Source organism: Laccaria bicolor, genomic scaffold (assembly GCF_000143565.1).
Source record: "Laccaria bicolor S238N-H82 LACBIscaffold_19 genomic scaffold, whole genome shotgun sequence".
Taxonomy (NCBI): domain Eukaryota; kingdom Fungi; phylum Basidiomycota; class Agaricomycetes; order Agaricales; family Hydnangiaceae; genus Laccaria; species Laccaria bicolor.
In genome coordinates, this window is record NW_001889890.1 from 156,005 (window position 1) to 168,291 (window position 12,287).

Below are 12,287 nucleotides of genomic sequence, written 5' to 3' on the forward strand. Positions count from 1 at the left end.
GGGTAAAATATGGATTTGGTTATATCTTTCTCAATTCTTAACCGTTTTTGATGAAACAAAAACCCAATAAAAGGCAATAAACGTGGTTACAAGGTGATGTAACGCACGTGACCGTTTAACCGGTTGCAACTGATTAAAACCGGTCTTGAACGATTTTTGAACGGTTTTAAAAGATTTTCGAAATGAGGCAACCGGCAACCGGACCAACCCCAAATTGGGGCAACTGCAACCGAAAAAAAGACCAGACCATGGTCCAGTTCAGTTCGGTCCACCGGTTTTTTGCGGTCCTATGGACTGAACCTTTAAACACTACTCAGCAATGGGTTCATTTGAATACAGGGTATTTCATGTTTCCTTGCAGCCTTTATAATGGAGGTCAAAAAAGACAAGAGGGACAACATTTTTAAACAGGAATCCTAGTATTCTGCAAAATAATGTATACATGGTGTATCATGCCTGGTTACGTGACCTGGGTTACGTCACGTGAGCACTGGCAACCCTCCCTTTTGGCACGTGCTGTCACCTCCATCACGCGGCTGGTAACCTCTCTCCAGCGATCCACGTTTGCGGAGTCCTCAATAGCGTAGATAGTGTCACACGAATGAATCCGTTTTTTCCGCTCTCTCCCCGTTCCTTCTGGTCCCTGTCCCCCTCCTCCTCTTTGGGATCAACAGTCTGCTCTCACCCTCAGGCATCCCTGAACTCCCACCTGGTTTGTTTGGACCTCAGTCCCCCCCTCTGTGCAGCTCCTGTGTGACCCCCTCATCCGTTCGAGAGAGGTGACCCCGATCGAGGAAACCACGCATCCCGAAGGTGGAAACCGCTATTGCAGCTCCTGCTTTTCCCTCGAGAATGGAATCCTCAAATGCGACCCCAATGATAGTGGATAGTGAGGTCCCAATTGCAGCATCGAAAGGTGTTTCCACAATCGAGGAAACCTTTTTAGATGTACCAAATTGACTACATCTCAAGAATAAAAGACAAAATTTTAAGAGCCACATCTGTAGTGAGGCTCATCAAAATTCAGATAATGCACAGTTAACATTTTAATGAGGTTCTTTGCTGAAATTTGGTCTGAACTATTGCCTGCAAAGATAATGGTTACCATTTTTCTAGGAGGGCTCATTGAAAAAGCAGTTCTCAAGCCTCTGCTTTTTGCAAATGCTATTGAGCTTCCAAAAGCATACTTTGAAGGGGTTAATATAATTAAATCTAACTAGTTTGATTGAGCAAATAAAGGAGCAGCTCACGCAACACTTTGACAGCGCATTGTCGCAAAAATATCGATAATGGCTCCGAGAGCCACACATTCTGTATTTGGCCAAACTCGCTAAAGGGACAATGTAAATACATGAAAGCTAATATAAAACAATGGTAGTATGTGGGGGACAATGGCAATATATGCCAAGGATTTAGGTATTCAGACTGGTAATGTTACCTGCGCACCAGGTAACGTTACCAGTGGGTTACCAGAAGGTAACGTTTGTCTATGATATATCTTGTGTATCACATCAGATTTGAATGCTTTTTGTACCAGTACATATATCCACCTCTCTTTATGATGTTGTGTAGGAAATCATTTAAATGGACTTGGTTCTGACTCTGATCAAATTATACAACAAAGGAGTGAGCGCCATGTGCTAAATGCACTGATGTGATGTAGTCTCTGTCGTCAGACTATCAAATTCCTGTCTTGTCGATGGAATGAGGAGGACAACATATCCAGGAAATGCCTCTACAGCGGCACCAGGTGGCACCGGATGATGTGAGGGACCAGGATCTGTGCCAAAAAGACCATGAAAGATGTTTCTAAACTAAAGATATGGCAACAACTTACCTTGACCCTACAGGCTTTGAAGGTCAATTGACGTTCTCAAGTGCATGAGCTTGCTAATCAAAGATCGCGAAATGTTGTGGTCAAATCATTCAAATTATGCGATGACTCTGGCATGTTTTGTGAGGGGTCTTCAAGAATGTTTTTTGCATTATTGTGCACCTAAACTGTGGAATGAATATGAAATGGAATGTGAAAAAAAAAAATTGAACACACCATTGGCAAGGAGTGGAGAGACTGAACCTGATTGTTGAGAAAGCCTCGTAATTTGTCATTTTTGCATTTCAAGGATGTTTCTTCTTTTTATTTAGAGCCTGTTTAGCTGTGGCTTGTTTTTTACCTCTGTTAATGGTAGATTTTGTGCACTTCAGGTGCACCATCGAGTCATGATGAAGAAAAGAGAGGTGGAGTGCTTACATCATCAGATATTTCCTTGCCTTGAACATCCACAACAATAATCCCTTTACCAACTTGGACAACTAAACGCCATGGCTGACGCCCCTATACTAAGTGTGACAATGCTGGGGGCTGGCCAGGAAGTCGACGATCTTGCTGTGTGTTGCAATTCCATGGAAGAACTATCATTTGTGACACTGGCACTGCTGCTTTGACATACATCACAGAGAAGGTAACACTATCATCTTGATGTAAATATCTAACTAATCACCCCGAAGACAAATTTCCAGGATGGAAAAGGCAAGGTACACATGACACATCCAACAAAAGCTGTTCACAAGTTCATCATGCAAGACTATGTTCGCATGGGGTTCGAATGACCAGCTCTTCTGTGATATCTTCTAAAAATTTGTAATTTGCGTTCATCACTAGCTCTTCAACGTCTGATGCGCTGTTCTCTCCTTTGGATGTGACTGAGGATATACGTACAGCGACAGACTTCCCGAAAGGGGATAAGGCTCATCCTCAACACTGTGTCGAGGATGAGAGGACGCAAAGAGGACGAGCAACAGAATTCAACACATCCCAATTGGGTGAGGTGACAAACACAATGTCACACGTCACTACCCCTCTCTTCTCACAACCCCCATGAAATGCAACAAGCGCCCACCACGACCATTGACACGGACGATCGGCTACGAGGACCCAGGATTGACGGACAACGACGACAAGGGCTCAACAGGGTCACCACCGGGATCAACGAATGGCCATGAGTGCCCATCACCAAGATTGACAACGACCACCTACAAACATGATCAATGAACGGCCATGAGGGCCTATCACCATGATGGATGAACGGCCATGACGAACAGCCACGGGGGCCCATTGGAACCTCCTTCTACAAATGGCCACAGGTGCCCATGACGATCAATGAACAGCCTGTAGCACCATCAACGATTCCCCAGCGTGCCCCCACCCTCCACTGCAGGCCCCATCTCGCATACTTCATATCAGCAGACACGGGAAATCCCCATGCAAACACAGACACCAGCCCAAATGCAATGGTGAACCAATCACAAACCCCAACATTCGCTATCAGTCCGAGGAGTCAAAGACTCGGTATTAGGGAGAGGGTATGCAGCTTGGGCAGGGTAGTGTGGTCTTTACATTAGCAAGGGGTTATTGAAGGGGAGAGGTGGTGTCCCCACCTCGCTCCTTCCTTCCTACCTCTACGTAGTTGGTATATCTTTCCATATAAATGTTTTTCTTGTAGATGAGGAATACACATTATGCTGCCATTTACCGAGGACAGAAGGACTTGAAAAAAAGAAGAAAAAAACTGAACTCAGGCATAGCAAACATTGAGCAAACACATTGTTTGGATGTGTCACACATTGAATGTGTGACACACCTGAAAGGGATGGACACACAGGTGTGTTGCTCTCTTGCCCTAAGTGTCACTCTCTTACCCTATGTGTCGCTCACCTGATTTGGGGAGTGTGCCAAAGTTCGTATACACTGGATGTGACTACTGTCCCATTTCAATCAATTTGGCAGTCACACGTCATGGTGCCCTCCAAAATGCTGAAATGTCATGCTTGTCATGGAGATTTTCACAGTGTGCTGAATTCTTCTGGCAACAATGTCACCAATATAGAAATTTTTTCATCGCCTGTGGTTCCAGACTGCCAAAAATTTGGGCATGTCATGCCAACTTTGGGAGGTCGCCGAAACCAAAATTTCGGCAAGTCCATCATGCATCTTTGACAGTTAGCTGTGGACAAAAATAACTTTTTTTATGCGTAGACCCAATTTTCTCAATAAATCTTCAACTATTGTCAAAGATCTTCAAAGATCTTGGAAGATTTCAAATTTTTTACCTTTCATCTGTTTGTTGTCAGTTGTTTGCTTTGATAAGATCTTCAACAATCTTTGCTTTTTGCTGTTTAATGTCGTCTATAATCCTCAAGAATCTTTGAGAATATTGCAGAAATTAGGACAACAAATTATCTACATTTGTAAAGATCTTGAAGAATCTTGACATCTTGTTTTCAATTGTTTATCGGGCCAAGGCATTGATGTACAGCCTATACAGGCACAGGCACTTTTCTCAGAGTATCCTATGCTTTGCAATGTCATTGTGATCTTTCTGGCTTGCTATTCTAGTGACCACCGCTCTTCAACATTGCGCAAACTTGAATTTCTAAACACATCACTCTACTTCATGTCTGAGGTTGAGTCTGAGCAGTTGAAAAACATCAGAGCTGCTTATCTTGTCCTGAGTGACCAGGTGAGAACTGCTCTAAGAACCCAACTTGGAGATGCTGCCAGGCTTTCCAAGCAGCAGACAGATGCCCTTCGTCTGCTTCAGGCAGCTGAGCCAGTGAGCTTGCAAATGCTTTGATGGTTTTAAAGTTTCTAAGTACATTAACAGCACCAGCACCACTTTTCAAGTGCAGAGTATGCAACTCTACAACAGAGCACTTGATCAAGCATGTCATCAATCTTCTGATCCTCAGGAGGGAGCCTCTCTTGTTGTTTCTACTCGCTCAAGCAATGGCAGGTGAGGACGACCTCGTGTTGAGATCGACTCTATCTTTCTTCAGGAGGCCCTGAATCTTCATGGACCATCAGGCCTTCAGCCAGTTCTTGGATGCAATGCATGTACAATCTGTAGGAGGGCACTTGAACAGGGCCTTGTTTCACCTGGAGAGCCAGTTTTCATATCTCATACCCTTCCAGATGGACAAATAACATCTGTCCATACACAATCCAACCACAAATCATCCAATGACATCACAGATGCTCAGCTTGATGCATTAATCACAGAAATATTTCCTGCCTTTGGCCGATGTATGATTGCTGGGCGGCTAGCAGCTAGTGGGCATCATGTAACACAAGAGTAGATGTAATTGAAGACAAAACTGGAGGAGGAACCCAGGCAGCCAGAGATGAAGCAGAAGAAGTAGATTGCATGCCAGAAATGGCTGATGGGAGCAACATGCTGGTGAGAAAAGGCCTTAAGCTTTGAACGTCTAGTGAAAGAGGAATGGTGTACCTCATACTCATGGTCAATGGCTCTGAGTTAAGTTGCCCATGATGTGACCATTCCGCACCACAAACACAGAGCATGTTTACAGCCCAAGTTTTTGTTGCCTGTAGGAAGAGAGTTGAATAAGGGTAGTCAAGGAAGAGGGGCAATAACAAAGGATAGCACATACTGAATAAAAACCACCACAGTGAGTGGCAGGGCATCTGCCTTTTTGAAACTGATACAAAGGGTCATTAGAAGAAACTGATGATGAATTATGATTAATCCAGCCATGCTGGCAGGCATAGCAACTCTCTGCAGTTGAGGAGGGTATCTGGCAAACCAATTTCAGCATACAATTTGGCAACTGCACTGGGGCTGGCTTACATGGCAAGGTATTAATCCACCTGTGGTGGGATCAAGCTCAGAGGCGAGGAACTCACCACAAGGGCATAAGATGCAAGACAAACGTGGTCAGAGTGGGCTCATGGGTTGCAAGATAGAAGATAGGGCGTGGAGATGGAAAAATATAAAGTATGCATTCAACGTTACCAACCACTGATATTTCTGGGGAAAAAACATGTATAGTCTGCTGACCTTTTGCAGAGGCTGTCCCTCAAACATACCTGGTATGATTTATGCAGGGTTTGATTTTAAAAGGGGAATCAAGGGCAATACTGAGTTTGGGAATTTGAGGATGGGGTGTATATGCTGCTTCTGGCTTTTATATTCTGCTGGTTTAGCTAAGCACTATGATATCTCTCTGCCATATTGACTATGAATAAAAGCTTCAAGACTCCTAAGATTGGGGAAGATAGCCAGCTATGACATCATACCATCGAACAGCAAGTTACCAATTCATTTGAATCACTGGACTTCCAAATGCAGACATAAAGCTTGGTGTGTTCCTGTGACTGGATCATATGATCATTACATAATGCCCTTCTCCATGGCCAGCCAAAAATTAAGAGAGACAAAGAAAGCTGAAGATCTTTGAAATGAATTCCATTCTTTACAAAAAGTGCTGGAGAATATGGGAGATCTTTGAATATATACAAGATCTTTAGCAATCTAGTATATCTTTGACAATTGTTAGAGAAGTATAGATTCTTCAAGGTTCTTGACTATTTGTCGCCTTAGAAAATCAACAATCTTCAAAGATCTTCAAAGATCCTCAACAATCTTCAAAGATCTTCCGAGATCTTTGTGAAAAATTCATGGGTTTCAAGAAAATTTTATTTTTGTCCACAGCTAACCTTCATATGCATCACGGGCCCTGCCAAATTGATTGAAATGGCACAGTATGTCTCTGGCATCCATTATTCCGGTTTCAGCCCATCAGCTAATAACAATTTGCCCCAGTGTTTCCTTCACACCATATCACGCTGGTCATGTCCTGGGTGCTTGCATGTTCTTCATTGACATTGCTGGTTTGAAAATACTCTACACTGGAGATTACTGGCAGGAGGAAAATCGACATCTTGTCAAAGCTGAACTGCCACCAGTGCAACCCGATGTTCTCATTGTAGAAAGTACATATGGTGTCCAAACCTTGGAAGGTCGGGAAGAGAAGGAACAATGTTTCACAAATTTGGTTCATTCTGTCATTCGCCAAGGTGGCCATGTTCTCCTCCCAGCATTTGCTCTCAGCTGAGTGCACCGTGTGGCTTGCCGCCCTGCAGCACATTGGTATCAACCACAGGGTGTTTATGCCTAGCTTCCCTTTTGAAAATATGTCTGTCAAAGAGCTAGAGCATGCGGCTTTATCTCCTTCTCTGCTTGTAGCTCATTTGAGAAATGACTTGTGTGAAGAGGCAAAGCTGGAGCCCAAGAGGATACTTCCTTTCCAGCTGTTGGGTTCTGGAGCACAGCCTTATCTCTGAAATCAACTGTATCTTGTTCCAGGTGGTTGTTTTCTGTTTACCAAGTCAGCCATAGATGGTCACATCGCTTTGTGGGACCTTGGAAATGTTGGAACCAGAGCGCAGATGGCTTGCCTTCCCATTGCCTTGCTTCGTGATAGTGGGCTTGTCATGATGGATACCTGCCCAACTGGGAATGGACTTTTATTATCCACATACCACCGTGGCTTGCACCTGTGAGTGCTGGCTTCCCCTTTGCATAGCTTGATTCTCAACCACTCCACAAGTTTATCTGATACCACAGTGGTGATATACAAGATCTACCCACAGTCAGGGCTGTATCCACAATTTACATGCAAAGGAGAGTTAAACATAACACTAGTAGCTGCCATTTACATCATGTAAAACCTGGCATGTACCATAGAAGTTCCTGCTTAACTACCATGAATGAAATGAAATGAATTTTCATTCATTCACGGCACCTGTTTCATTCCAAGTCATTCTCATTCATTGCTGTCGAGAATGAAATACTTTTTGTTTCATTTCATTTCATCTCAATTTTTTCTTCATTTCTACTGACAAGAATGAAATTTATTCTGTTTCATTCATGCCTGGCGACTCTTTCATTTTTTTTATTTCATTCCACCATGGCAACTGTTTCATTTTTTGCTTTATTCTTTCGTTTCATTCATTCCTGGCAACTGTTTCATTTTTTTCATTCATTCATTGCCATGGAATTTTCATTTCATTCTTTCCAGGCAGTTATTTCATTTTTGTTTCATTCTTTCAGGCAACAATTTCGATGTTTTAACACACATCTAAATAAGGAAATAATATACAATTATGCATGATATGTGTTGTGCCCTACTGCAGTGGTGTGGGAGGCCATATGGGGGTACTTTTGCATTTGAGGCTCAAATACACAATGAGATAGGCATGCTGTTGCCAAATAAGGCACTTAAATATTTTGTATCAATTACATAATCATTTTCCCAGCTCTAACAATGAAATAGGCACCTGAGAAGAATGAAGCAAGGAATGAAACAGTTGCCCTGGTGAAATGAAAGAAAAAAATGAAACAGTCGCCAGGAATGAATGAAACAGAATAAATTATCTAGAATGAAACAGGTGCCATGAATGAATGAAAATTCATTTCATTTCATTCACGGTAGCTAAGCAGGAACTTCTATGGTACAGCTCAGGAGTACATGATGTAAGTGGTAGCTACCAGTCAACATAAATGGAAACATTGACCTAAATTCCAACTCTGGTGGCCTTTTCGCATTCTTAAATGAGATGGACCAGGTTGTCCTTTGGAATTTGGCTACTAATGACTCCATCACTTGGAAACCTCCAGTTGAGATGATACAAGCAGTGCATTCAATCCCCCTTGTCCCTGACACATAGACTCAACCGGCCATTTTATGCTTTTAGCTATCTTTGATGGACCATTGCCTGATTATTCTGAGCTCCATTGACATTACGATGTGGGAGATACCAATTTTTCGGAAAGACCCTGTCGAAAGGTGTGACGGTGACCTCAAGGGCTGCTCCTTCGATGCCTCGCAGCCCACACTGAAGCACACCCTCAACTACCCCACATTTTCTGGATGTGCCATTTTTTCATCACCCTCGTCATGGTGGCCATCCTCTGGTGATGTACCAATTGGTGTCGCTTCAGAGAAAAACTCGTCCGAAGACAAAATGGCCTTTTACATGCTCGAATCGGGCCCAACTTCTAACAGGGCTAGGCCAAGGGTACAAACTGCATCTTTTCCCAGGCTATCCAACTTGAATAGACTCCATCCAGCATTTGTGTTTATGCAACAAGAACATCTGTCAATGACGGTGCTACAGCGATAACATTTTAATTGGTCTGATGGCCACTCCAAATCAAGCAGATGGAATCAAAGGAGAATGCGTAGCTATACTTAACCAGGTCAATCTTTTGTGGTCCCGCACAAGATTTCTACTTCTGTGCAGTATCCAGTCAACTCGTTATAATAAAGGATTATGGACTGTGTGTCGTGAACCCCGGTCAAAATCAACTCCGATCAGGCAGAGTCACAGTGACAATGGTTGATTTGCATGGCAGGCCGCTTGTGTGAGCATCAATCGAGTTAGATATATTTCAGGCAATTTGCAAGGCTGACCCACACTAAAAACCACACTGAGTACATGGCTTACATAGTGTAATATTGAATTGGATTGAACTCAAATCTATTTGTATAGAATTCTGTTGATAAAACGACACCTTACATCACTTCAATTCTAGGCAATCAGAAGTACCTCAGAACAACCCAAGTCATTTTTGACTGGGCATGAACTTTGTTGCTCCACCAACTTGACCCCCTGCCCACTTGTCAGTCGGTGGTAACTGGAACTTTCCAACCTAATGATTAAACTGCGAGATCGACAAATTCTTACTCTTGTTCAACTTGTAAAGTCCTGATTGTAACGGTCCGATATTTCTACCTTATGACCCTCTTCTAAAGCTACCCCTTGCAAGCTCAAGTGAAAGTGCAAAGATTATGTTTCGAGCAGAGGACTACACCGCTTTGCTTCGACTATGAGGTGTAAACCTGAGAAGCTTGAGCGTTTGAATTTGCAATCAATTCGAATCAAATTCTCGCTGTGCCTCAAGGTTTTGTGATTATTGAACACTAAATTGCTTGAGTCGGCGATGGATTTTACCAATCCTTCCTGATCTCCACTTTCATACAGTGTTTCTGTTGGTAAATTCAATCTTCCCCTACATGTTTAATAAGTAACCCAAGCTTGAGGACTACTAACTTAGCAAAGATCCTGTTTTTATCCTGTGCCAGACTGATTTTCTCAAGGGGGTCCTAGGATTCAAAAAATATACCTAGGGTCGATTTTTTTTTAAACTGCTTACTGGCTTGACCTACCTACCTATGTAATCAGGCACATGTCCATATATGGTAATATGACATCATCATTCTGATCACTTTGCCCCAGATACATTGCAAACCCAATTTTATGAAACTATTTCCTACCAAATGCAATGTACTATTATGTAGATGATACTGGATATAGGTGAGTGACTTGTAAATTTTATTATATGGAACATATTTCAATGTTGGAAAGTCTGGCTTATCCAAATTTTGCAATTGGGGCATTTGATGTTTAAATTAGTATCAAGAACAAGTTTCTAAACAACTTGCCAGGAGCTTGTAAGTGACATTTAATGACTATACTTCTTTAATTGTGCCAGCTTCAACTACACCCTTAAGATGGGTTTTGTGACATTGACCCTTGGCAGAGATTAGATAAGATTGAAAAAAATATTACATAATGCTTCAATATCATCAATGCCTGCAGTGTTATTGAATTCAGACTTGATTCAACCTGATCTACATATTTTGAAGTGCATTAGCATTACAAACCTGCAGAAGATGGCCTTCCAGGACTGTTTTGAGATCATTTTGTAGAGGGTTCCATTTTTTTTTTCTCAGCCTGCGGCTGACCTACCTACCCAACCCCCGTTCGGACTTTGGAATCCTAAGACCCCCTTGGATTTTCTTTTCTCCAAATCATAGATGTAGTCAGTGGCTGTGTCAAACGATCTCTTCCACGTACTAAAATCTGAAATACCCTTTGTCGTCGCCGTTCTACACTTGATCGACTACCTTCACCATGTTGCAGAGTCCGACGGGCGTCAGTTGGACGAAGGTGTCTCCTATCGAGGTCCTTATCACACGGGCCTGTGAGCCCTCTTTGCACGAACCCAATTACGCGCTACATCTTGAGGTCGCAGAGTTCATCAATACGAAAAAGGCCAACAAGTGCGCTTTCATACATATATCTTCTGAATATCTACTTATCTACCCCTCGACAAAGTCCACGAGATGCTGCCATGAGTATCGCGCGCCTCGCAAACCACCGCAACCCCCACATCGCCATCCTTGCTCTGGCGCTGCTCGATACCCTCGTTCAATCATGTGGATACCCTTTCCATCTACAAATATCCACCAAGGAATTTCTCAATGAGCTTGTCCGCCGCTTTCCTGAGAGACCGCCACCCTTCCCTGGTCCGGTTATGTCCAGAATTCTTGAGCTCATCAACACGTGGAAGGAGACGATCTGCACGGATTCGAGGTGGAAGGAGGATCTGGGGAATATCAGAGATATGCATCGTCTTCTGACGTTCAAGGGTTATCGGTTTCGAGACTTGCCGCGACAGCCTTCACTGGCGTCTGCTTCCGTGCGTATCTCACGGCATGCATAGGAGCTCTCGTTTATTGTCTCATTATTAGAATCTCAAATCGGCGGAAGAGTTGGAAGAGGAAGACCGGGAAGCGCAATCAGCCAAACTGCAGGAGCTCATTCGACGTGGCACACCGAGGGATCTGGCGGCTGCGCAGGAATTGATGAAGTCACTTGCGGGAGCCAATCCAGATGCGAAGCCGGATTACCGATCACAGGCGCTCACGGACCTCAATAAGCTGGAGCAGAAGGTCATTTTGTTGAACGAGATGCTGGATAATGTGGACTCAACGAGAGGGGAGCGTTTCGTGGAAGGTGATGCGTATCATGTAAATATTTCATCTTTATTCCCATTTTTCCCTCGCAAGACTTACTCTCCTGCGTTTCTAGCAAGTCTCTCAAATATTGGTGGCCGCTCGACCGAAGTTGCAAAAGTGGATATCAGACGCGGAAACGGATGATCCAGAATCACTGGGTGCGTATTTTGAGCGACTTCCCCCCACGATTCTAATACTTTGCAAAGATACCTTCCTTCAAATCAATGACCAAATCAACTCTGTCATCACACGGTATGAGGCATTCAAGAAGGGCGATTTCACGGTCGCGTCGAATCCTATCCCAACCGAGCTATCAAACCCGCAGGGCCTATCATTGATCGACCTGGACGACGAAGCCTTACCAACTACGACGGCACCGGGTGGTAACGAGTTGGCTGGGCTCTTTTCGACGCCATCTGCACCAGTGCCGACAGGTCAAGCGCCGTCGCTGATATCACCGTTCTCGACGAATACACCTATGATTTCTGTCAACGTGATGGGAAGGTCAATGGGCGTTCCAACTCCAATGGGCATAACACCGCCAATGAGTATACCACCACCGATGGGCATACCAACACCGATGGGTATGGGAATGCCAATGTTCATGCAACCTCAACCTC

General features: G+C 43.6%; 4 protein-coding genes across 4 annotated transcripts; all 4 read left to right on the forward strand.

The window, feature by feature from the left end:
• Positions 1-2,322: 2,322 nt before the first annotated feature.
• Positions 2,323-2,610, forward strand: LACBIDRAFT_300301 (uncharacterized protein; the record flags this gene model as incomplete). The annotated part of the gene is made up of 2 exons (XM_001882971.1): positions 2,323-2,388; positions 2,509-2,610. 2 exons carry the CDS (start codon positions 2,323-2,325, stop codon positions 2,608-2,610), a joined length of 168 nt encoding a protein of 55 aa, XP_001883006.1.
• A 3,954-nt stretch (positions 2,611-6,564) lies between these two features.
• Positions 6,565-6,915, forward strand: LACBIDRAFT_300302 (uncharacterized protein; the record flags this gene model as incomplete). The annotated part of the gene is made up of 1 exon (XM_001882972.1): positions 6,565-6,915. The coding sequence occupies one exon, from the start codon at positions 6,565-6,567 to the stop codon at positions 6,913-6,915; it is 351 nt and encodes a 116-aa protein (XP_001883007.1).
• Positions 6,916-8,608: 1,693 nt separating this feature from the next.
• LACBIDRAFT_328919 (uncharacterized protein) lies at positions 8,609-9,448 on the forward strand (the record flags this gene model as incomplete). The annotated part of the gene is made up of 4 exons (XM_001882973.1): positions 8,609-8,881; positions 9,114-9,143; positions 9,219-9,227; positions 9,356-9,448. The coding sequence occupies 4 exons, from the start codon at positions 8,609-8,611 to the stop codon at positions 9,446-9,448; spliced, it is 405 nt and encodes a 134-aa protein (XP_001883008.1).
• A 1,362-nt stretch (positions 9,449-10,810) lies between these two features.
• On the forward strand, positions 10,811-11,947 carry LACBIDRAFT_144177 (uncharacterized protein; the record flags this gene model as incomplete). The annotated part of the gene is made up of 5 exons (XM_001882974.1): positions 10,811-10,929; positions 10,985-11,348; positions 11,401-11,679; positions 11,741-11,825; positions 11,874-11,947. Coding segments are annotated over 5 exons (921 nt in total), but the record flags the coding sequence as incomplete, so codon positions are not given.
• Between the last annotated feature and the right edge of the window lie 340 nt (positions 11,948-12,287).